General features: G+C 44.0%; 1 protein-coding gene, 1 long non-coding RNA gene and 1 pseudogene across 2 annotated transcripts; 2 read left to right on the plus strand and 1 right to left on the minus strand.

Moving 5' to 3' along the window:
* On the plus strand, positions 1–16,495 carry LOC105497030 (zinc finger protein 813). The gene is made up of 4 exons (XM_071087737.1): positions 1–99; positions 5,877–5,964; positions 9,438–9,564; positions 14,645–16,495. Exons 2-4 carry the CDS (start codon positions 5,950–5,952, stop codon positions 16,351–16,353), a joined length of 1,851 nt encoding a protein of 616 aa, XP_070943838.1. The 5' UTR covers positions 1–99; positions 5,877–5,949; the 3' UTR covers positions 16,354–16,495.
* On the plus strand, positions 96–2,909 carry LOC105497029 (tropomyosin alpha-3 chain pseudogene; annotated as a pseudogene).
* Positions 11,861–24,682, minus strand: LOC139360463 (uncharacterized). The gene is made up of 3 exons (XR_011617877.1): positions 24,632–24,682; positions 21,784–21,987; positions 11,861–11,988 (listed from the first exon to the last, which is right to left on the minus strand). It is a non-coding gene; the product is annotated as an uncharacterized lncRNA (long non-coding RNA).
* Positions 24,683–26,567: the final 1,885 nt, after the last annotated feature.

Consider the following 26,567-nt stretch of genomic DNA (forward strand, 5'->3'; position numbering starts at 1 on the left):
GATCTCTTCTAACTGCAGCCTCGACCTCCTGGGCTCAAGCGATCCTCCTACCTCAGCTTCCTGAGTAGCTGGGACCACAGACATGAGCCACCAAGTCGGGCAAGTTTTCAATGTTTTTTTTTTGTAGAAATGGGTTTCACTGTGTTTCCCAGGCTGGTCTCAAAATCCTGAGCTCAAAGGATCTTCCTGCCTTCACCTCCCAAAGCACTGGGATTACAGACCTGAGCCACCGCACCTGGCCTACATAGAACTTTTTACAAGGGACATCAAAACGTGGTGGCTACTGCCAGTAACCCCAGCACTTTGGGAGACAGAGGCGAGTGGATCACCTAAGGTCAGGGGTTCAAGACAAGCCTGGCCAACATGGTGAAACCCGGTCTCTACTAAAAATACAAAAGTTAGCCAGGCGTGGTGGTGTGCACCTGTAGTCACAGTTACTGGGGAGGCTGAGGCACAAGAATTGCTTAAACCTGGGAGGTAGAGGCTGCAATGAGCCGAAATTGTGCTAGTGCACGGCAGCCTGGGTGGCAGAGCAAGTCTCCATCTCACAAAAGCAAACAAGCAAACAAAAAATAAAAAACAAAAGGGACATCAAAAGTGCGTTTGTTCTCGTGTAATAGATTTACTTTATTTTCTTTGTTTCCTCTTCATTTCTTTCTTTACTCTTTTTTTTTGGCAGAATCTCGCGCAGTCACCCAGGCTGGAGTGTAGTGGCATGATCTCAGTTCACTGCAAACTCCGCCTCCTGGCTTCAAGCGATTCTTTTGCCTCAACCTCTCGAGTGTGTGGGTCTACAGGCCCGTGCCACCATGACCAGCTAATTTTTGTACTTTTAGCAGAGATGAGGTTTCACCATGTTGGCCAGGCTGGCCTCGAACTCCTGACCTCAGGTGATCCACTCACCTCGGCTCCCCCAAAGTGCTGGGATTACAGACATGAGCGACCACACACAGCTAAGATAAATCTTAGTTTTCAAAATTTCTCTTTTAATACATAATCATGGGAGAGGAGGCTGCAGTGCCAAATGGAGGAGGCAGCAACCGGAGCACACGCGTAGCTGGGTGGGCACCATGACTGGGATCTCCACCACTGAGGCAGTGAAGCGCAAGATCCAGGTTCTGCAGCAGCAGGCAGATGATGCAGAGGAGCGAGCCGAGCGCCTCCAGCGAGAAGCCAAGGGAGAAATGTGGGCCCAGGAACAGGCTGAGGCTGAGGTGGCCTCCTTGAATGGTAGGATCCAGCTTGTTGAAGAGGAGCTGGACTGTGCTGAGGAGCGCCTGGCCTCAGCACTGCAAGAGCTGGAAGAAGCGGAAAAAACTGCTGAGGAGAGTGAGAGAGGTATAAAGGTTATTGAAAACTGGACTTTACAAATTGAAGAAAAGATGGAACTCCAGGAAATCCAACTCAAAGAAGCTAAGCACATTGCAGAAGAGGCAGATAGGAAGTATGGAGGTGACTCGTAAGTTGGTGATCATTGAAGGAGACATGGAAGGCACAGAAGAACGAGCTGAGCTGGCAGAGTCGCGTTGCCGGGAGATGGAGGAGCAGATCAGACTGACACACCAGAACCTGAAGTGTCTTGAGTGTAGCTGAAGAAAAGTACTCTCAAAAAGAAGACAAATGTGAGGAAGAGGTGAAGATTCTTACTGATAATCTCAAGGAGGCAGAGACCCGTGCCGAGTTTGCTGAGAGATCAGTAGCCAAACTCAAAAAGACAATTGATGACTTGGAAGATAAAGTGAAATGCACCAAAGAGGAGCACCTCTGTACACAAAGGATGTGGGACCAGACTCTGCTTGACCTGAATGAGATGTAGAATGCCCCAGTCCCCCCTGCTGCTGCTCCTCCCTCTGACCCTGACTCTGCCTGAGGCCAGCCTGCCCGAAGCTGACCTTTACCTGAGGGCTGATCTTTGACTGGAAGGCTGCTTTCTCTTTGCACTGCCCCCTCCTCTCCTGCCTCTTTTTCACCAAACTTTCTCTGCCTTTTCCCGGAGATTCTAGCTAGGCTAGAGGCTGAGCACCTTTGGAAACAACATTTAAGGGAATGTAAGCATAATGCATAATGTCTGTAAAAAGCATGTTGTGATTAAAAAAAAATACATAATCACTTCTGAAAGATGCCTTTGTCACATCCTATAATCAGCTGACATCATTTTTTTTCTGTACATTCTCTAGTTATTTTCCTGTTGACCTCAGAATTTGTTAGATTTTTTAAAAAACAATTTCAAAATAGTTTCTGTTTGAAACTAGTTGCGTCCGGTTGAGATCGAGGTCTGTATGCTTTCCAGTCTTTATTATTTATTGGAAACCTTTGGTACCTAATATAGAAGGTTGATTGTGTCAGTGTGTACCTGGTAAAGATGTCAGTGACCTTTTACCTTAACATCAAAATGTAGTTTAACCAGTTAGTCTGTTTTTCAGTTTTCTTTCCTTATGTCATCTGTGAACATCTTGAGCTGTGATCTATTAAGTGCATGCTTCCCTCTGGGCCCTCTGGTCCCTCTGGACTAATGTTGAAAGATGGGATGGATTGGCATGGAACTGTTGGGGTGGCCACACCCAACACCAGGCTGTCAGGGCTACGAAGTCCGGCGGAGTCAAAGGAATGAGAAAAGACAAGTTAAGGATGCATAAGGTGGGTCCAGGGGGCCAACGCTAGTATGGAGGCTGCAAAAGACCTGAGCTCTGGAAGCCCACACTATTTATTGGTGGTCAAACAAAGAAGCAGGTGGTGTGACTGTGGGGGTTGAAAGGAAGTGGTGCATCCAGCACATGATCTACAGGTGTGTGGTTTAGCATTTATATGGAACACGTTCTGTACTTGAGATCATGGGGAACATGTTCTTCTAGTTTAAGATATAATCATTTTATGAGCCTGGGAGTGGTAGAAGCAAGGAACCAGCAAGTGTGGGCCACAAGGGGTTTTATGCCCTGAGCCCTGGATTCCATCCAAGCCATGAGGCATTTTATGCCCTGGGCTTAGATTATGGTGCAGCAGGGCAACCTTCCACCCTTTGGCACAGAGCTTGGTGTTCCAAAGGCCACAAGGGGTTTTAACCCTGGACCCCAGCATGTTCCAAGACTCTTTTTATATTATATCAGACTAGCAAGCCCTGTCTCAGGTTTTCCCCAACACGGAATGCTATTCTAAAAGTGCCCATGTATTTTTTTTTTTTTGACATGGTGTTTCACTCTTGTTGTTCAGGCTAGAGTGCAATGATGCGATCTAGGCTCACTACAACCTCTGCCGCCTGGGTTCAAGTGATTCTCCTGCCTCAGCCTCCCGAGTACCTGGGATTACAGGCACCCGCCACCACACCTGGCTAAATTTTTGGATTTTTAGTAGAGACGGGGTTTCACCATGTTGGCCAGGCTCGTCTCAAACTCCTGACCTTGGGTGATCTACCTGCCTCTACCTCCCACAGTGCTGAGATTACAGGCATGATCCATTGCACCTGGCCACCCATGTATTCTTGATTGAAAAAATTTGCTTATGTCTTAGTTCTACAGCTGACCTTCTTTTCACCGTTTTCAAGGTCAATAGCTGTGTGTTCACACTTCTGCATTTTATAACTGTAAGTGTGATTTTCTTGTAAGGAAGAATTAAATGTCGGAAATCGATGGCATCAGAACCTTGCAAAAGAAGTTTCTTTAGCCCAGGCATGTGAAAGATGCTTCTCTAACTTTCAAGGATAGGGGTGTTAAAGACCAACCCTTCCCATTAGCCCTTCCAGGCCCCCATGTAAGAATTCAGGCACACCTTCTCACTCATCTCAGACCTTCTCAGGGTAACTTAGTGAAAATTTCTCTTTCTCTGAGCCCCAGTGAGCCTCCCTGCAACTTGGAGATGAAGGGCTAGACCAGAAAAGCTCAATTCGAGTGACCCTGGCCCCTGAAATGATTGGCAAAATAGAGTGTGTGTCTGGGTGTGGCTTTTCTTCTGGGAGAGGGGAGTGACCAGTTGTAATTAGAATTTTAAATGGGATGCAGTACCCTAAAAATGACAAATAAATAAAACACAAAAGAATGGAAGAAACAGAGGTATAGACTCAAACACAGAGACCATCTTCAGGGCCTTTCTCTGTATGAGGATATCACAGCGAAATCTAAAGCAGTCATGTCAGTCCCTGGCAGGGAACCCTCCACCGGCTTCCCGTGTTCCCCAGGACAAAAGCCCAATTCCTCACTGTGGCTCCACAGCCCTGTGTCCAGGGCCCCTGCCAGTGTCCAGCCTCCTCCTGGGAGCTTGCCCCTGTCTCCTGAATCCCTCTGCCCCAGTCACATTTGCTTTCTCTTTTCCCAAACATCAAAACCCTTCCTGTCTCAGGTCATTGTCCCTGCTCTTACCCTACGTCCCTAAATGATCACGACACTGTCCCTTTCCTCCTCGTTCAGGTCTAGGCTCAGAGCTGTCTCCCACGCCCTCCCACCCCCATCTGGAGTTCCCTCTGCCCATCAGTCTCTCTTTTTTTTTTTTTTTTTTTTTTTTGAGACAGGGTCTGGCTGTGTCACCCAGGCTGAAGTGCAGTGGCCAGATCTCAGCTCACTGCAAACTCTGCCTCCCGGGTTTACGCCATTCTCCTGCCTCAGCCTCCCGAGTAGCTGGGACTACAGGCGCCCGCCACCTCACCCGGCTAGTTTTTTGTATTTTTTTTTTTCAGTAGAGACAGGGTTTCACCGTGTTAGCCAGGATGGTCTCGATCTCCTGACCTTGTGATCTGCCCATCTCGGCCTCCCAAAGTGCTGGGATTACAGGCTTGAGCCACCACGCCCGGCCTGCCCTTCAGTGTCTATCACGTTACTCAGGTTTTTTTTATCTCTGCATCAGTCACATCAGAAACGCTTTTTTTTTTTTCTTTCTTTTTTTTTTTTTTTTTTTGAGACAGAGTCTCACTCTATTGCCCAGGCTGTGAGTGCAGTCTGATGATCTTGGCTCACTGTGACCTCTGTTTCCTCGGTTCAAGTGATTCTTGTGCCTCAGCAACCCATGTAGCTGAGATTGCAGGTGTGCGCCACCACACCCAGCTAATTATTGTATTTTTATTTTTATTTTATTTTTGAGTCTCACACTGTCACCCAGGCTGAAGTGCAGTGGCATGATCTTGGCTCACTGCAACCACCACCTCCTGAGTTGAAGCGATTCCCCTACCTCAGCCTCCTGAGTAGCTGGGAGTACAGACACCCACCAAGCCCAGTTACTTTTTGTATTTTTAGTACAGATGGGGTTTCACCACGTTGACCAGGCTGATCTCTGACTTCTGATCTCAAGTAATCCACCTTCCTTGGCCTTCCAGAGTGCTAGTATTACAGGCATAAGCCACCGTGCCTGGCTCAATTTTTGTGTTTTTAGTAGAGACAGGGTTTCATCGTGTTGGCCAGAGTGGTCTCGAACTCCTGAGCTCAAGCGATCCTCACACCTCAGCCTCCTAAATAGCTGGGACCACAGACACAGACGAGCACAACCATGCCTGGCTAAATTTTAGTATTTTTGGTAGAGATGGGGTTTCACCACGTTGCCCAGGTTGGTCTCAAACTCCTGAGCTCAAGAGATCTACGCACTTTGGCCTCCCAGAGTGCTGGGATGACAGGTGTGAGCCACCGCACCCAGCACCTGCATGGGGTTTGGTCAGGTCTGGTCTGTGCCCTGAAGGGGAGCTCATCCCAGCCCAGGTTCCCACTGCTGCAGTGTGTGTGGGCTTCTCCAGGAGGGGAGGGGAGCGGGAGTTTTCCTGTAGGAGTTTATCGTCCCTGGTGCGGTGGGCAGCAGAGGGGACTGTATTTCCTCAGGGTGAGGTGTCCTTCGTATGTGTTGTTGTGTTACAGGGAGGGGGTATGTTGATTCTGAGCAATAAACAACATATTTTTAACATTCAGGATTGATTTCTAAACACTCTTGGTCCATGAGGAAGAAACCCGGAAGAGGAAGAGGAAAGCAGAGGAGTCAGGGATGGCTCTTCCTCAGGTGAGATGATATTCTCGGTGGATTGTTCTGTCTCCTTCCTTTCAGAAACCCTGGGCCTTGGAGTTGGGAATCTTCTCTGAGTCTGAAGCGTCCTGTCTGACAGGTTTGCTCACACTCACCCATGCCTTCCCTCAGTCCCTCCCATCTCGCTTAGATTTCATCTCTCGTGACCCAGTGACATGAACTTGGGAAGAGGCGGCACTGGGCATGGGCCTGGGAAGGGCTCACACCAGACATGGATGGAGACGGGGTGAGGGTCCCGTGGTGTCAGTGCTGCTGGGGCAGCAGGGATTGTTCAGGGGCCACATCTGGATGCTCTGTCAGCTCTCTGTGGACCAGGATTAGAGCAACTGCCAATGGAAGTCATGTATTCATGTGCACAAAGTACCTGGTACATTCTAGAAAAGGTGCCCATTATGGGGAAATCTTTTCTCCCTGATTTTATACTACATTTTTAGGTAATTGAGTGAGTTACTGCATTTCTGATTCCAAAAAAATCTTACTAATTAGAATGGAAAGTTCATACACAGACATGAATGATACAAGGTGTTTTACTCCATCATTAAGAATAGGAAATCTACCTAAATAATAGCAGGCGATTCATTAAACCATTCTTAGTGCATTAAGCTCATGGAGTCTGTGGTTTCATTAAACATGGTTATAACTTGTATTATCATTATTATTATATTGTGATAATATTATTATATTTTAAATATATGTAGTCTTGCTCTGTCACCCAGGCTGAAGTGCAGCGGCATGATCTTGGCTCACGGCAACCTCCACCTTCCAGGTTCAAGTGATTCTCTTGCCTCAGCCTCCCAATTAGCTGGGATTATAAGCACGCATCACCATGCCCAGCTAGTTTTCTGGTATTTTTATTAGTGACGAATATCACCATGTTGGCCAGGCTGGTCTCAAACTCCTAATCTCAGGTGATCTGCCCGCCTCAGCCTCCCAGAGTGCTGAGATTACAGGCACGAGCCACTGTTCCCAGCCCCACCAATTATTATTAAATACATATTTTTATATTTAAACATCACATGATGAATATATTTGTTTTGTGGTAAAACTCCAAGCAAAGCTGCAGCTTAGACCTTTGGCCATAAAGCATCTCCGTTCCCAGTCACGTCCTCCACCGTCCTTCCAGCTTCACTGGGGAGCCGCTACTGTCAGTTCTGTGCCAGGTGTCAGAGCTAGTCTCGTACTCGTGTATTTCTGCATCGTTACGAGACTTAGAAAAAAATTCTGCAGTAAATTTAAAAAAAAACAATACTTTTTTATAAAAATTAGCCGGGCGTGGTGGCACATGCCTGTAATCCTAGCTACTCAGGAAGCTGAGGCAGAAGAATCACTTGAACCTGGGAGGCAGAAGTTGCAGTGAGCTGAGACTGTGGCACTGCACTCCAGCCTGGGCACAGAGCAAGACTCTGTCTCAAAAAAAAAAAAAAAAAAGTTTTTATGTTTATGTTTTCACTTTAGGTTTGGGGCACGCGTGAAGGTTTGTTACACAGGTAAACTAGTGTCATCGGGCTTTGTTGTACAGATTATTTCATCACTCTGGTGTTAAGCCCCGTACCCAATAGTTATTTTTTATTTATTTATTTTTTTGAGACTGAGTTTTGCTCTTGTTGCCCAGGCTGGAGTATAATGACATGATCTCAGCTCACTGTGACCTCCGCCTCCCAGGTTCAAGCAATTCTTCTGCCTCAGCCTCCCAAGTAGCTGAAATTACAGGAGCCTGCTACCACGCCTTGCTAGTTTTTGTATTTTTAGTAGAGACAGGGCTTCACCATGTTGGCCAGGCTGATCTTAAACTCCTGACCTCAAGTGATCCACCCACCTTGGCCTCCCAAAGTGCTGGGATTACAGGCATGAGCCTCTGCATCCAACCCCAGTATTTATTTTTTCTGCTTCCCACCCTCCACTCTCAAGTAGACCCCAGTGTCTTGTTTTCTTCTTTGTGTTCCAGTAAATATTTTACTTTGATATTTGATCCTGCTGGTTGTGAATTTACATGTTGTCATGTTAGTAAACATGGCTAGCTTGCTGTTTGGCATCTGCAGTGGAAATGGACTGAGTGACAACATGTGGGTCCTTTGCGATTTTTCCCTGTATAAAGAGTGCCATAGTGGTTCCTTCTGTGCACGCCTGCGTTCCTACAGATATCTGAACATTCCCCCAGGTTGGGCAGTTGAAAGGTTGATTGCTTCCTCTAGGATGGGGCATTTCCTGTTTTCTTACATCCAACAAGATCCATCCCCCCTGCCCGTAGCTGCCAAAGTGTCCTTTTCCAGCAAGATGAGATTCCTCTTCAGTTAAACAAAACTTGCTACTTTTTATATTTTTAAACACTTTATATATATACACACACACACACATAACACACACACACATATACATACATACACACACACACATGTATATATTTTGAACAACTTTTACAATTTGAAAATCTGGGGAAAATGACAAGCCTTTGTATTAACATGTAGTTTTGTGTGTGTGTAGGTTTCATTATTTTGTTGATATATATATGTATATATATAATGGATTTTCATCCTTTGAGTAATCTACTTTTCATGTATTTTCTTTTATTTTGAGACTGGGTCTCACTGTGTTGCCCAGGCTGGAGCACAGTGGCACGATCTTAGCTCACTGCAACTTCCACCCTCAGGCTCAAGCCATCCTCCTGCCTCAGGCTCCCAAGTAGCTGGAACCACAGGTGGCTGCCACCATGCCCGGCTAATTTTTTTTTTTTTTTTTTTTTTGAGATGGAGTCTCTGTTCCCCAGGCTGGAGTGCAGTGGCACAATTTCGGATCACTGCAACCTCTGCCTCCCAGGATCAAGCAATTCTACTGCGTCAGCCTCCCAGGTAGCTGGGATAACAGGCATGTGCCACCGTGCCCAGACAGATTTTAGTTTCTGATCTTTCACTGTGGACGTTGTCATCTCTGAAGACATCACTCATACTCTGTCTCATCTAGATACTGAATGTCACTTGATGTGTCAATAAAAGTTTCTGGGCCGGGCATGGTGGATCGCGCCTGTAATTCCAGCACTTTGAGAGTCTGCGGCAGGCGGATCACAAGGTCAGGAGTTTGAGGCCAATATGGTGAAACCCCGTTTCTACTAAAAATAGAAAAATTAACTGGTCATAGTGGTGCACACCTGTAATTTCAGCTACTCAGGAGGCTAAGGCAAGAGAATCGCTTGATCCTGGGAGGTGGAGGTGGCAGTGCACCGAGAACACGCCACTGCACTCCAGCCTGGGCACTCAGTGAGACTCCACCTGAAAAAAAAAAAGTATAATAAAACACAACTGAGAAGACAAAACGTGGTGGAAAATCCCTCACTCAGATTTGTCAGAACATTCACTGCAATTAATCCCTGCTTTCCCCCTCTCTCCTCTTCTCATTTTCTGTAAAGATAAGAACTCCTCCCATAACCATTTGCTTAAAATGTGTTTTCATTCCAGGGTCTATTGACATTCAGGGATGTGGCCATAGAATTCTCTCAGGAGGAGTGGAAATGTCTGGACCCTGCTCAGAGGACTCTGTACAGAGAGGTGATGGTGGAGAATTATAGGAACCTGGTCTCCCTGGGTGAGGATAACTTCCCTGCTGGGGGTGTGCCCTTGTGTATCTTTGTATTTTCTCTTTTTTTTAGATACAGTGTCTTGCTCTGTCCCCCAGGGTGGAGTGCAATGGTGGGATCAGGGCTTGCTGCAGTCTTGAATTCCTGGGCTCAAGTGATTGTCCCACCTCAGCCTCCCCCAGTAGCTGGTATAGGTGCATGCCACCATGCCGGGCTACTTTTTTAGTTTAGTTTTTTGTGTTTTTTTGTTTTTTGTTTTTGTTTTTGTTTTTGTTTTTACAGACAGGTGCTTGCTGTATTGTTGAAGTTGGTCTTGATCTCCTGGGCTCAAGAGATCTTTCTCGGCCTCCCTAGTAGCTGGGATTACAGGCGCCAACCCCCATAACTAATTATTGGCTTTTATTTTTTAAATTTTTGCATATGTGTGTCCTTAAGGCCAATATGAGTCTTCTGCAGAGAACACGTAGTTGGTTCCTGTTGATGGAGCCAGTCTTCGCCTTCTGAGTGCAGAGTTAAATATTTGCATTTGAAGTATTCCTGATGGAGAAGACCTTACCATTGCGTTTCTGTTACTTATTATCTGTATTTCTTGTAGGTTTTTTTTTTGTTCTTCATTTCTCATTTACTACTTTTTGTGTTTAATTGCTTTTTTGTGTAGACATGTTTGGCTCCCTTCTTATTTACCTTTTTGTTTGTTTGTTTATGACGGAGTCTCACTCTATCGCCCAGGCTACAGGGCAGTGGCGTCATCTTGGGTCACTGCAACTGGCTCCGCCTCTCCAGCTCAACCGATCCTTGTGCCCCAGTGGCTCACGCCTGTAATCCCAGCACTTTGGGAGGCTGAGGCGGGGAAATCACCTGAGGTCAGGAGTTCAAAACCAGCCTGGCTAACATGGCAAAACTCCGTCTCTACTAAAAATACAAAAATTAGCTGGACACGGTGGTGGGCGCCTGTAATCCTGCTACTCAAGAGGCTGACGCAGGAGAGTCGCTTGAACCTGGGAGGCGGAGGTTGCAGTGAGCTGAGATTGTGCCACTGCACTCCAACCTGGGCGACAGAACAAGACTGTGTCTCAAAAAAAAAAAAAAAATTGCATAACCTGCAAAAACTAATTTTTCTCCACCAGAACTCTTTGTTTATGTCAGAATTATTTCTGTGTATGTTGCGTTTTCATCAACATATACGTATATTGTGTTTTCATGTTTTCTTCTAAATAACAGGAAAAAAAGTTGAATTATGAAGAAAAGGTGTACTTATAACAGTTTCTGTATCTGTCCTTTTATTTGCCTATTAATTGATTGATTGATTGATTGATTGATTGATTGATGAGACGAAGTTTTGTTCTTTTCGCCCATGCTGCAGTGCAATGACACAATCTTGGGTCACTCCAACCTCCAACTCCCAGGTTTAAGTGATTCTCCTGCCTCAGTCCCCCAAGTAGATGGGACTACAGGCACGTGTCACCACACCCGGCTAATTTTTTTTTTTTTTGTAGAGGCGGAGTCGGGGTTTCACTGTGTTAGCCAGGATGTTCTTGATCTCCTGACCTCGTGATCCTCCTGCCTCAGCCTCCCAAAGTGCTGGGATTACAGACATAAATCACCGTGCCCAGCTGGCCTCAAAGTTTTTAAAACATGTTATTGCTATTAGATGGCTTCAAGTATTGCAAGATTTATAGTACAGGCTCTAAACTTCCTTTGCTTAATAAGATTTGTCAACCTTCGGTGATGTTGATGATGAGATGCTTCCTTTCGTGTCCCAGTCATTTCACTGTCCTCTCAGAAATACCTTCGACTGACCAGCCAAGGTGGGTCATGCCTCTAATCCCAGCAGTTTGGAATGCCGAGGTGGGCAAATCACTTGAAGTCAGGAGTTTGAGACCAGTCTGGCCAACATGGTGAAATCTCAAATCTACTAAATACGAAAAATTGGCCAGGTATAGTGGTTCACGCCTGTAATCCCAGCAGTTTGGGAGGCCAAGATGGGCAGATCACCTGAGTTCAGGAGTTTGAGACCAGCCTGGCCAACATGGTGAAACCCCGTCTCTACTAAAAATACAAAAATTAGCTGGCCATGGTGGCGCCCGGCCCTTATCCCAAGTACTGGAGAGGCTGAGGCAGGAGAATCACTTGAATCCGGCAGGTGAAGGGTTGCAGTGAGCCAAGATTCCCCCACTGCACTCCAGTCCAGGCGACAAAGACAGACTCTGGGCTAAGGCGGGAGAATCTCTACATTCCAGCCTGGGTGATAGAGTGTGACTCGGTCTCAAAAACAAACAAAAAAAGAAGTAAACTGGGAGGCTTCAGACACAGAAAATTATTTCTCATGAATTTGGAAAGGGGGAAATCCAAGAGCAAGGTGCCAGCCAAATTGTTCCTGGTGATGGCCTTCTTCGTGGTTTACCCCAGCCATCTTCCTGCCGTGTCCTGACCTGGTGGAAAGAAGAACAGGAAATGAGCTCTTTAATATGTCTTTTTATAAAAGCACTGGTCCTGCTCACGGTAGTCAACACCCATGACCAAATTCTCTCAGAGGCCCCATCTGCAGGAACATCCTATTGGAGAATAAGAAATCCAAACATGGCTTTTGGCCAAGAAGAACATTCATGAAAAGCATCATATTGTTTTTACTGTGCATCTTGTCATATACAATGTTTTCGCTGATCTCAGTTTATAAATTTTCCCAGTGCACATTCTATGTTTTATATTTTATGCTAGTGAACTAGATAACTAAGGGCAATGCATGTATTTAGAATTGCTGTATTTCCTGGCTGTTTCATAATTGTAGCTGTGACATCATAATTGCACCCTCTGACACTGTTAGTCAATTCTTTTTTTTTTTTTGAGACAAAGTCTCACCCTTTCACTCAGGCTGGAGGGCAATGGTGCGATCTTGGCTCACTACAACCTTGGCCTACTAGGTTCAAACGGTGCTCCTGCCTTAGCCTCCCAAGTAGCTGAGATTACAGGTGCGTGCCACCATGCCCAGCTAATTTTTTTGTATTTTTAGTAAAGTTAGGGATTCACCATGTTGGCCAGGCTACTCTTGAAATCCTGACCTCATGATCTGCCCGCCTCAATCTCACAAAGTGCTGGGATTACAGGCATGAGCCACCGCGCCCTGCCGTTAGTTAATTCCTATTCCTTATAATGCTGTGTATTTTTTTAACCTCATACATCAGAAGGTAGTGATCTTAACATGTATTTCAGTTCTTTTTCTTTGAAACGGAGTCTCGCTCTGTCGCCCAGGCTGGAGTGCAGTGGCCGGATCTCAGCTCACTGCAAGCTCCGCCTCCCAGGTTTACGCCATTCTCCTGCCTCAGCCTCCCCAGTAGCTGGGACTACAGGCGCCCACCACCTCGCCTGGCTAGTTTTTTGTATTTTTTAGTAGAGATGGGGTTTCACCATGTTAGCCAGGATGGTCTCGATCTCCTGACCTCGTGATCCGCCCGTCTCGGCCTCCCAAAATGCTGGGATTACAGGCTTGAGCCACCACGCCTGGCTGTATTTCGGTTCTTATATTGTGTGCTGGTGGTAAATAGAAGTTGTGGCTTTTTTGTTAACAGGGAATTGTTTAGAATTCTGCAGGTTGTATAAATGTACTTGTTATTTGCTTGCTAGTTTTATGGGTTACAATATTTTACTAATTTTTATGATTGTACATAAGGCTTTTCGGTATGTGGTATGCAACATAACTGACACAGTCCACTAGGTAATGTCACTTTTTTTTTTTTTTTTTTGAGATGGAGTTTCACTCTTTTGCCCAGGCCTGAGTGCAATGGCGTGATCTTGGCTCGCTGCAACCTCTGCCTCCTGCGTTCAAGTGATTCTTCTGCCTCAGCCTTCCCGAGTAGCGGGGATTACAGGCATGAGCCACCACACCCAGCTAATTTTGTATTCTTAGTAGAGATGGAGTTTCTCCATGTTTGTCAGGCTGGTCTCAAAGTCCTGACCTCAGGTGATCCACCTGCCTCGGCCTCCCAAAGTGCTAGGATTACAGGTGTGAGCCACCACGCCTGGCATTAATGTCACATTAACTAGGGCACTGTGGCTCATGCCTGCAATCCCAGGACTTTGGGAAGCAGAGGCGTGTGGATCATTGAGGTCAAAAGTTCGAGGCCAGCCTGGCCAAAATGGTGAAACCCTGTATCTACTAAAATTACAAAAATTAGCCAAGCATGCTGGCACATCCCTGTAATCCCAGGTACTCAGGAGGCTGAGGCAAGAGAATGGCTTCAACCCAAAAGGTGGAGGTTGCAGTGAGCCGAGATCAGGCCATGGCACTCCAGCCCGTTGTGACAAAGTGAAACTTCATCTCAAAAATATAAAAATACAAATTTTTTTTTTAAAAAGTCGCAATATGCCTTTTCTGCATAGATATAGGTAATTTTATGACAGTTATTCAGGAAAATATTGTATTAACTTTTTTTTTTTTTTGAGATAAAGTCTCACTTTTTTACCCAGGCTGAAGTACAGTGTTGCAATCTCAGCTCAGTGCAACCTCTGCCTCTTGGGTTCAAGCCATTCTTGTGCCTCAGCCTCCTGAGTAGCTGGGACTACAGACGTAGGCCACCACGCCTGGCTAAATTTTGTAATATTTTCTTATCTTTTCAGTGCTATGATTGTTTGACAATATAGAATTTCCATTGATTTTGGTTATCTTTACATGAGCTTGTTGTGGATTGTTTACCAATATCGTATATCCTGTGGTCCTTTAGCATTTATTTGTATACAGTAAATATGCTGTAAATGTGAAGAATATATACTTTTTATTGATTGACAGTGATATGTTTTTTGCAAACTGTTAGACATTTTAGGGTCACAGTGGAAAAATACTTCTTACTTTATGCTTTCACACATTTGTGCCCTGTCAGTGTTTTGTCATGATACTGGAAATAGGCTTCCGTAGAAATTATTTGAAGCACATGTAATAGCCCTTTATTTATTAAAGAATCTTACTCCTTTTGTGTTCTTAAACTTTGAAGATCATGTTTGGGAAGTTTAAAATAAGTATTGTTTTTTGTGTCATATTTACACATTTTAGTATGCCTTATCGTCTGTACACCTACTGGTGTTTATATTTTGTAGATATCTCTTCCAAATGCATGATGGAGTTCTTGTCAACTGCACAAAGCAATAGAGAAGTGATCCACACAGGAACATTGGAAAGACATGAAAGTCATCACATTGGAGACTTTTGCTTTCAGGAAATTGAGAAAGATATTCATAACTTCGAGTTTCAGTGGCAAGAAGATGAAAGAAATAGCCATGAAGCACCCAAGACAAAAATCAAAAAGTTGACAGGTAGTACAGACCGATATGATCAAAGGCATGCTGGAAACAAGCCTATTAAAGATCAGCTTGGATCAAGCTTTCATTCACATCTGCCTGAACTGCACGTATTTCAGACTGAAGGGAAAATTGATAATCAAGTCGAGAAGTCTATCAACGATGCTTCCTCAGTTTCAACATCTCAAATAATTTCTTGTAGACCCAAAACCTATGTTTCTAATAACTATGGGAATAATTTCCTGAATTCTTCATTACTCACACAAAAACAGGAGGTACACATGAGAGAAAAGTCTTTCCAATGTAATGAGAGTGGCAAAGCCTTTAATTGTAGCTCACTCTTAAGGAAACATCAGATAATCCATTTAGGAGAGATACAATATAAATGTGATATATGTGGCAAGGTCTTTAATCGGAAGCGAAACCTTACATGCCATCGTAGATGTCACACTGGTGAGAAACCTCACAGGTGTAATGAGTGTGGCAAGTCCTTCAGCCAGACGTATTCCCTTACTTGCCATCGCAGACTTCATACTGGAGAGAAACCTTACAAATGTGAAGAATGTGACAAAGCTTTCAGTTTCAAATCAAACCTTAAAAGACATAGGAGAATTCATGCTGGAGAGAAACCATACAAGTGTAATGAATGTGGCAAGAACTTTAGTCAGACGTCATCCCTTACATGCCATCGTAGACTTCATACTGGAGAGAAACCTTACAAGTGTAATGAGTGTGGCAAGACCTTTAGTCGAAAGTCATCCCTTACATGCCATCATAGACTCCATACTGGAGAGAAACCTTACAAGTGTAATGAGTGTGGCAAGACCTTCAGTCAGGAGTTAACCCTTAAATGCCATCGTAGACTTCATACTGGAGAGAAACCTTACAAGTGTAATGAATGTGGCAAAGTTTTTAATAAAAAAGCGAACCTTGCACGTCATCATAGACTTCATACTGGAGAGAAACCCTACAAGTGTACTGAGTGTGTCAAGACATTCAGTCGAAATTCAGCCCTCGTAATTCATAAGGCTATTCATATTGGAGAGAAAGGTTACAAATGTAATGAATGTGGCAAGACGTTCAGTCGAATTTCAGCCCTTGTAATTCATACAGCAGTTCATACTGGAGAGAAACCTTACAAGTGTAATGAATGTGGTAAGGGTTTTAATCGAAAAGCACACCTTGTATGCCATCATAGACTTCATACTGGAGAGAAACCCTACAAGTGTAATGAATGTGGCAAGGTTTTTAATCGAAAAACACACCTTGCACATCATCATAGGCTTCATACTGGAGATAAACCTTACAAGTGTAATGAATGTGGCAAGGTTTTTAATCAAAAAGCACACCTTGCACGTCATCATAGACTTCATACGGGAGAGAAACCTTACAAGTGTAATGAATGTGGCAAGGTTTTTAATCAAAAAGCAAACCTTGCACGTCATCATAGACTTCATACTGGAGAGAAACCTTACAAGTTTAATGAGTATGGCAAAGTTTTTAATTGAAAAACAAAGCTTGCACATCATAATACAATTCATACTGGAAAGAAACCTTACAAGTGCAGTGAGTGTGGCAAGACCTTCCATCACAATTCAGTCCTTGTAATTCATAATTCATACTGGAGAGAAACCTTACAAGTGTAATGAATGTTGCAAAATTTTTAATCAAAAAGCAAATCTTGCATGTCATCATAAACTTCATAGTGGAGAGAAACCTTAGAAATGTGAAGCATGTGACCAAGTTTACAGTAGCAAATCAAGCCTCGAAAGACAGGAGAATTCATACTGGAGAGAAAGCTTACAAAGGTGAAGAATGTGACAAAGTTTTCAGTCACAAGTCAAACTATGAAAGACATAAAAGAATTCATACTGGAGAGAAACCATAAAATTGTAAGAGTTTGTGTCAAGGCTTTCGGGCGTGATTCACACCTGGTACAACATACTAGAATTTATACTGGAGAGAAACCTTACAAGCGTAATAAGACTGGCAGAGCCTTGATGAGCAGTCAACACTTATTCACCATCAGGCAATCCATGATGAAGGAGACTTTACTAATGTAATGATTGTCACCAAGGCTTCAGTAAGGCTACAACCACTGCAAATCGTTGGAGAACCCATAATGAAGAGAGATCATACAAGTGTAATAATTGGCAAATTTTTCAGACATCGTCCATACCTTGCAATTCATTGGCAAACACATACTGGAGAGAAACCTTACAAATGTCATGATTGAGGCAGGGTCTTCAGTCACGCTTCATCATATGCAAAACATAGGAGAATTCATATAGGAGAGAAACCTCACAAGTGTGATGATTGTGGCAAAGCCTTTATTTCATGTTCACACCTCATTACACATCAGAGAATCCATACTGGACAGAAATCTTACAAATGGCATCAGTGTGGCAAGGTTTTCAGGCAGACTTCACTCCTTGCAGAACATCAGAAAATTCATTTTTGAGGTAATTGTTCCAAATGCAACGAGTATAGCAAACCATCAAGCATTAATTGACATTAAAGTGTTTATGTTAAGAGGACTGGGCCAGCCACAGTGTCTCACGCCTGTAATCCCAGCATTTTGGGAGGCCAAGGCAGGTAGATCACTTGAGGTCAGGAGTTTCAGATCAGTCTGGCCAACAGACATGAGCCACTTTTCCCAGTTTGCTTTTTGTTCTTTAACAAAAACTGATAGGGATTTTTATGGATATTGTGTTGAATCTAAATCACATTGGGTTATATAATTATTTAACAACATTAATTTTTCCAAACCATCAATATGAGTTATATCTCTGTATATGTTTTTAATCATATTGATCTATGTTTGTAGATATCAAGGTACAAACTTCTCACCTTTTTACTTTTATTCCTAAGTATTTCTTACTTTAAGTTCTCTAGCAAATGGAAGTGTTTTTCAATTTTGTTTTAAAATTGTTTATTGTTAATGTATGGAAATTCAACTAATTTTTGGTGCTGATATTGTGTTGTGCAGATACACTGAATGTGTTTGTTAGTTCCAGTAGTATTTTGACTGACTCTTTGTGATTTTCTACACAGAAGATCGTGTCGTGTCATCTACAAACAAATATAATTTGACTTCTTTCTTTCTGATTTGGATGGGTTTGATTTCTTTTGCTATTTCATTGCTCTGGCTAGGACAGCCAGTATTGATTGAATAGAAGGGGTGAGAGCATTCTTGCATCATGTGAGATCCTAAAGGAAAAGCATTCCATGTTCCTTGCTTTGTTATCTACTCATTGGTCATTTCATGGATGGTCTTTCTATTGTTGAAGTAAATTTTCTTTTCTATCTATTTTGTTTAGGATTTCCATGATTAGTGGATGTTGAATTTTGTGAAATACTTTTTCTCCATCTATTGAGATGATGTGGTTTTCATCTTTCATTTTGTTCAAGTGAAATATCACATTGATTTGCTTGAATATGTTGAACCATCCTTGCATTCCAGAAATAAGTGGCACTTGAATATCTACAATCCTTTCTATATCCTCTTGAATACAGTTTGCTAGTACAAGGGGTCTTCAAGAAGTTCATGGAAAAATACGTATTTTGCATATTATGAGAAAAATCGTGTGTGAATTTCCCAGTTTTTGCACCAAAATAAACTGGTACAAATCTGTTATGTCTGAAGAGGATCTAGTTTGAGGCACTCAGAAAGATAAGACATGAGTTTGAAAAGAGACTCTATCTGCTGGACACAGTGGCTCACGCCTGTAATCCCAGCACTTTGGGAGGCTGAGGCAGGCAGATCACCTGAGATCCAGAGTTTGAGACCAGCCTTGCCAACACGGAGAAACACCGTCTCTACTAAAAATACAAAATTAGCCAGGTGTGGTGGCGCACGCCTGTAGTCCCAGCTACTCTGGAGGCTGAGGCAGGAGAATGGCTTGAACCCGGGAGGCAGAGATTGCTGTGAGCCAAGGTTGCGCCATTGCACTCCAGCCTGGTCAACAAGAGCGAAACTCCGTCTCCAAAAAAAAAAGAAACTCTATCAAAGCAATATAAATCCTGCTAAAATTAAAACAAAAAGAAGCAGCCGGGCGCGGTGGCTCACGCCTGTAATCCCAGCACTTTGGGAGGCCGAGGCGGGCGGATCACAAGGTCAGGAGATCGAGACCATCCTGGCTAACACTGTGAAACCCCGTCTCTACTAAAAATGCAAAAAATTAGCCGGGCGAGGCGGCGGGCGCCTGTAGTCCCAGCTGCTCGGGAGGCTGAGGCAGGAGAATGGCGTGAACCCGGGAGGCGGAGCTTGCAGTGAGCCGAGATCGCACCACTGCACTCCAGCCTGGGCGACTAAGCGAGACTCTGTCTCAAAAAAAAAAAAAAAAAAAAAAAAGAAGCATCAAATTTACAATGAGACCAGATGCAGTGGCTCAGGCCTGTAATCCCAGCACTTTCAGAGGCCGAGACAGGTGGGTCACATGAGCCCAGGTATTCAAGACCAGCCTGGACAACATGGTGAAATCCCCTTGTCTACAAAAAATACAAACATTAGCTGGGCATGGTGGCATACGCGTGCAGGGCCAGCTGCTGTTGAGTCTGCGGTGGGAGGATGGCTCGAGCCTGGGAGGTCAAGGCTGCAGTGAGCTGTGATCATGCCACTGCACTGTAGCATGGGTGATGGAGCAAGATACTGGCTCAAAAAAAGAATATTTATGGTAAGGTTTGGGTAGAGGAATAATGAAATCATTGATGCTTTATGAAAAGTTTATGGAGACAATGTGTAAAATAAATCAACAGTTTGTAAATGGATAACTTATTTTGAGTTGGGACAAGACAATGTTGAAGGTGATGCATGGAGTGGCAGGCACAGCATCCACATCAGTTTTTTTGTTTGTTTTTGTTTTGTTTTGTTTTGTTTTTGAGATGGTGTCTCGCTCTCTCTCCCAGGCTGGAATGCAGTGGCGCAATCTCGGCTCACTGCAACCTCTGCCTCCCAGGTTCAAGTGATTCTCCTGTCTCTGCCTCCTTAGTAGCTGGAACTACAGGCGCCCGCCACCACATCAGCTAATTTTTGTACTTTTAGTAAGACAGGGTTTCACCATATTGGCAAGGCTGGTCTTGAACTCTTGACCTCGCGATCCGCCCGCCTTAGCCTCCCAAAGTGCGGGAATTACAGGTGTGAGCCACCGTGCCCCCTCCACATCAGTTTAAAAAAAAAAAAAAATCTTGTTTGTGCCACAATGAAGAGGACTGACAGGTAACAGCAGAAACAATAATCAGGAGTTCAAGAACAGGCTGATTAACATGGTGAAAACCCATCTCTACTAAAAATGCAAAAATTAGCTGGGTGTGGTGGCAGGTGCCTATAATCCCAGTTACTTAGAAGGCTGAGGCCAGAGAATCACTTGAACCTGGGAGGCGGAGGTTGCAGTGAGCCAAGATGGTGTCATTGCACTCCAGCCTGGGCTACAAGAGCAAAACTTTGTCTCAAAAAAAAAAAAAAAAAAACATGTCAAGCCCCTTCTCTTCCTGTCCCCTCTCATGGTGTGTACTTGACCCCGCTTCTCGCCAGATCTTCTCACAGGACTTTCAGGATTAAGCGATTCCTGGCCAAGAAACAAAAGCAAAATTGTTCCATTCCCCAGTGGATTCAGATGAAAACTGATAAGAAAATCCGGTACAACTTTAAAAGAAGACACTGGAGAAGAGCCAAGCTGGGTTTATAAGGAATTGCACATGAGATGACACACATATTTATGCTGTCTGAGCATCACTATCACGTTACCATATCAAGCTGAAAATGTCACCACTGTCTGGAGAGTTGGACATGTTTTATTGGGAATATATTTTTTCTCTCTGAATCTGTTATGAACCCATTGGTTGGCTGGGTTCAGTAATAAATATGTGAGACTTTTCATTTCAAAATAAAAAAGGGAAACTATGTAATTCCATAGAGTACCTTAATTTCTGTATTGCCTTTTTTTTTTTTTTTTTTTTTTTTTTTTTGAGATCGAGACTCCACTGGGTTCAGTGGATCACACCTGTGGTCCTGGCACTTTGGGAGGCTGAGGTGGGAAGATTGCTTGAGACCAGGAGTCTCCTGGGAATCTTCTCATTTCCTAACCCAATTCATGACAGACCCTTGGACTTTACTGTTATGGAAAATCTATATAAAGCAGTATCAGTGTGTCAAAGCATTATGTCTGTCACAAGCTCGTGAAAGGAAAATAAAAATTACTAAGCCAAAGAGAAAGGTCAACCTGAGAACTGCATCAGAAAAACCTGCCTCCCATTTTATTCCTAAATGAGATAGCTACAAAGATGAAAATAAAGCTACATAGAGGCCGGGCGAGGTGGCTCACACCTGTAATCCCAGCACTTTTGGAAGCTGAAGCGGGTGGATCACTTGAGGTTGGGACTTTGAGACCAGCCTGACTAACATGGAGATACCCTGTCTCCACTAAAAATACAAAAATCAGCGGGGTGCAGTGGTGTGCGCCTGTAATCCCAGCTACTTGGGAGGCTGAGGCAAGAGAATTGCTTGAGCCCAGGAGGCAGAGCTTGCAGTGAGCCGAGATCACACCACTGCACTCCAGCCTGGATGACAGAGTGAGACTCCATCTCAAAAAAAAAAAAAAAAAAAAAAAAAAAAAATTCCAGCAAATATCATATGTTATAATAATTCTTTGCCACAGAAGAGAATCAGTTATGGTAAGTTCCTACCTGGAAATCAAAATGTGAGTTTCTACTCTGTCTTCAGGTGCCTTCCCAGAGATGCCCCCAAATTTTCATACAGCAGTTGGGATATGGGATGGACTGACCCCCTGCGAAAAGCCCATATAAAGCAGTTCCCATTTCCCTCCACAAACTGCGGGCTGCCAGTGAAAACTACCTTAGATTTTCGTGCAAATCCCATTCTTTTCTGGCCTTCTACAGGATGACAGGGGCCTAGAGGAGGCAGTACTAGGTGGAGTTACCTGGGTGCCCATTTGTTGGAATGTGACATTTTATGGCTACTCGAAAGGTCTGTTATCAGTTGTCTGTCTTGGGGAGAATGTGCAGTCACCATGGTGCAATAATCCTCTATCCAAGGACCACACAGGTCACCACAGGTGCTCAGTCAGCGTGATCCACATGCTGTGATGCGTGCTCTGCCAGGACACAGACGGACCCACTCAGCTCTGTCGATGTGTAAACAGGGAGTGTTGCAATGACGTGGTTTATTCATAATCACCATGGAATCTGATGTGGCGTTTTAAAAAATGCATAGATCTATTGCAGCTGGTATGAAAACATCACTGATTGGCCAGACATGGTAGCTCACGCCTGTAATCCCAGCACTTTGGGAGGTTGAGGCAAGCAGATCACCTGAGGTCGGGAGTTGGAGACCACCAGCCTGACCAGCATGGTGAAACCCCATCTCTACTAAAAGTACAAAAGTAGCCGGGCGTGGTTGTGAATGCCTGTAATCCCAGCTATTAGGGAGGCTGAGGCGGGAGAATCACTTGAACCCGAGAGGCAGAGGTTGCGGTGAGCTGAGATTGCGCCGTTGCACTCCCGCTGGGCAACAAGAGTGAAACTCCATCTTAAAAACAAAACAGAACAAAACAAACCCATCACTGATTGGTGAAAGCTACTGAATTAGACACGTAACTCTGTAAATTTATATTTAAATATTGAATCATGAATAATATCTGAATGGTGTGTATATACATATATATTTTGTATGTGATTTCAGATGCAGTTTTAGATATTCTATGAAATTATATAGGCGTAAGGATACACCTCAAACTGATGAAAATTATTGTGTCGATATAAATGGTTACTTTTTTTTTTTTTTTTTTTTTTGAGACGGAGTCTCGCTCTGCCGCCCAGGCTGGAGTGCAGTGGCCGGATCTCAGCTCACTGCAAGCTCCGCCTCCCGGGTTCACGCCATTCTCCTGCCTCAGCCTCCCGAGTAGTTGGGACTACAGGCGCCCGCCACCGCGCCCGGCTAGTTTTTTGTATTTTTTGGTAGAGACGGGGTTTCACCGTGTTAGCCAGGATGGTCTCGATCTCCTGACCTCGTGATCCGCCCGTCTCGGCCTCCCAAAGTGCTGGGATTACAGGCTTGAGCCACCGCGCCCGGCCTAAATGGTTACTTTTTATTTTAGTGTTTAAATGTTTTATCGTTACATTTGTTCAGGTGTGTATTAATTTTCTATTTATGCATTGCCACGGTTTACCAGCCGTTTACTACAGCACTCATTTATTTTCTCACAGCTCATAGATGAGAAATGTGTCGGGTTTTTCTGGGTACTCTGGTCTCACAAGGCCAAAATCAAAGTCAGAGCCATGGGCTGTATTCTGGAGACTATGGGGGCAGAATTTCCTTCTAAGCCCATTCAGATTGTTGTCAGAATTCATTTCTTTCTCCTGGTTCCCATATATTCAAAATCCAGCACGTGAAATCAGCCTCATGCTCCTGGGTCCTAACTTCCTCCTCTACTGCATCTCTCTGACATACATTTCTGCTTCAAGGCCACATAGGACCCACCCAGATAATCCAGGATAACTTTATTTTCTTTTTCTTCTTCTTCTTCTTTTTTTTTTTTTTTGAGACTGAGTCTTGCTCTGTCGACGAGGCTGGAGTGCGGTGGCACGATCTCTGCTCATTGCTACATCCGCCTCCAGGTTCAAGCGATTCTCCTCCCTCAGCCTCCAGAGTAGCTGGGATTACAGGCACTCGTCACCACTCCCAGCTAATGTTTGTATTTTTAGTAGAGACGGAGTTTCACCATGTCGGCCAGACTAGTCTTGAACTCCTGACCTCAAGTGATCTGCCCGCCTCAGCCTCCCAAAATGCTAGGATTACACACAGGTTTTCTCTTTCAAAGTCAAATGAAGCCGGGCATGGTGGCCGGTGCCTATAATCTCAGCTACTGAGGAGGCTGACATAGGAGGAACACTTGAACCCAAGAGGCGGAGGATGCAGTGAGCCAAGATCATGCCACTACACTCCAGCCTGGTCGACAGAGCCAGACTCAGTCTCAAAAAAAAAAAAAAAAAAATCAAATGACTGGTAACCTTCATAAATCAGTAAATTACCAGCCAATTTCCTTTTGGCAGGTAACAGCATAAACGCAGCAGTAGCACCAGGAGTTGGAGACCTGACTACGTCATTATAGGACCAGTAAACTAATTTTGCACTGAGAAGGTAATTTGTCAACCTAGCTAGAGAATTATTACCATTTGGGATATTTCTGTTAAGAGAAATTGGTATACTATATATTGCTGAACTATATTGGCGATACTATATTTAACATAGTTATATAACTAAACATCAATATAATTATATAGTAATATGTATTTCAGTATTGGTAAACTATATGTTTCTATGAAATTTCTATGTAATTTCGTATTCAGTTGTGCTCACAAGTATATTGATTTATTTTATTTATTTATTTATTTCATTTTTTTTTTCTTTTTTCCTGAGATCAAGTCTTGCTCTGTAGCCCAGGCTGGGGAGCAGTGTTGTGATCTTGACTCACTGCAACTTCTGCCTCCCGGGTTCAAGCAATTCTCCTCTCTCAGCCTTCCAAGTAGCTGGGATTACAGGCACATGCCAGCACACACAACTAATTTTTATATTTTTAGTAGAGACGGGATTTCATCATCTTGGCCAGGCTGTTCTCAAACTCCTGACCTCAGGTGATCTGCCTGCCTTGGCCTCCCAAAGTGCTAGGATTACAGGCGTGAGCCACCACGCCCGGCCATATCTGGACTTCTTATATACCTCCTTCTACTGCGGACTCTACCTGTCAAACTGAAATATAAAATACTCACGTGACCCATCCTTTTGTCTGGATGGTGAGTTCAAAGTGTGCTGGTCATGCCAGTCAGTATTATATGAGAGGGCAGCAGCCAGGCTGCTAGATATGGGCTTGTGGTTCTGTGACCTCACCTGCTGTCACAACTGCAATGATCATTTTACCTGTCACAGCTATGACAGTGCAGTCCTAGGACACTATTCTTTTTTTTTAAACTTTTTCCTCATTGTAATTACCAAGAAAACATTTACTGATTCCTAGATAGCATCTCCAAAGGGATTTTGGAGTGTCTTCTCCTTCATTCCTGGGGGCAGAGAGGGTCTCACAAGAAGGAAGCAGGAAATACTGAGCTCTGGTACGTCAGGGACTGAACGCACACCTATGTCTCAGTGGATTCTCTGAATCCCAGAGAAATCTTTCCACCCAAAGTAGGTTTCCTTACAATATTCAGACCTTTGATGGTTTAGGTTATATGCAGATAAATGGAATCAGGCAACGTACCTAAGAAGGATTTTGGGAGAGAGAGAGAAAAAAAAAAAGTAAAAGGAAGAACATGAAGCCATTAGTTCACATTAGAAATTTTGGAAGTCGCTGCTCTGTCTTCCAGAAAATAGACCTAAAGACAGTTATACCATTCAACCCAGCAATCCCGTTACTGGATATATGCCTAAAGGAATATAAATTGTTCTATTATAAAGGCACATGCATGTGTATGTTCGTTGCAGCACTATTGACAATAGCAAACATGAAGTCAACCAAAATGTCCATCACTGGTGGACTGGATAAAGAAAATGTGGTACCTGTACACCATGGAATACTATGCAGTCATAAAAAAAGAATGAGATCATGTCCTTTGCAGGGACATGGATGGAGCTGGAGGTCATTTTCCTTAGCAAACTAACCCAGGAACACAAACCCAAATGCCACATGTTCTCATTTGTAAGTGGGAGGTAAATGACGAGAAGACAGATACATAGAGGGGAACAACACACACTGGGACCTGTTGGAGGGTGCAGGGCGAAAGAAGGGAGAGGATCAGGAAATATGACTAATGGGTACTAGAATTAATACCTGGGTGATGAAATGATCTGTACAACAAACTCCCATGACGCACGTTTACCTGTGTAACAAACCTGCTCATGTACCCCTGAACTTCAAAGTCTTTTAAAAACAAAGGAAATCTCGACTCTATCTCTCAGAACCTGGACTAGAGATTCATCTTAGCTTCCAATGGATCTCCCATTGACAGTCATAATGAAGTAAGAAGAAGAAGACAGGGAAGAGGCAGTGTAAAACCATGGCAGAAATTTACCAAGGATAAGCTGACTGTACTTCAGCAGTCATTTGCACAGAATCCTTATCCTGATTTTACAACCAGGGAAGAACTGGCTGGACAGTCTCTTGTCCCGTGTTTGTAATTGGTAACTGGTTTCAAAATAAAAGAGCCAGACTGCCACCTAGAGAGAGACACAGAATGTTCGCTGCCGGGAAACTGCACGATTCCTTTGCCGAAGGCCGCCCGTTTAACAAGAATCCAGGGAAACCAGGTGGAATCTCAGGTGGATGACCCTGAGCAGAACTTCTTGTGCCCGGGAAGTTCTACTGCGTGGAACTGGCCACTCTTCCGTGGAGACACAGGGGATTCCCAATTAACATGATGGCTCAAATAACTCTAGCCTTATGAATTAAAAGGAAACTAAGCTGTGATTTGGAGTATCCAGGTGACACAGAAAATGGCCCTTCTCGATTTAGCTCAGCATTATTTCCTCATCTTTCTGCATCTCCTCCTCAGTATTCTGACAGGGACAAGCCTGAGATGGGGGGAAGCCAGCATGCAAGGCCCTCCCGTTTGCTGTGTGTTCATGGTATGCAGGGAGACAGGCAGCTTAAAAAAAAACGAGAGCTTAAAAAAAAAAGAAAAGCCTGGACCTGTGTAATTTGTATGAGTGTTC

The sequence above is a fragment of the Macaca nemestrina genome, chromosome 20 (genome assembly GCF_043159975.1).
Source record: "Macaca nemestrina isolate mMacNem1 chromosome 20, mMacNem.hap1, whole genome shotgun sequence".
Lineage (NCBI taxonomy): Eukaryota > Metazoa > Chordata > Mammalia > Primates > Cercopithecidae > Macaca > Macaca nemestrina.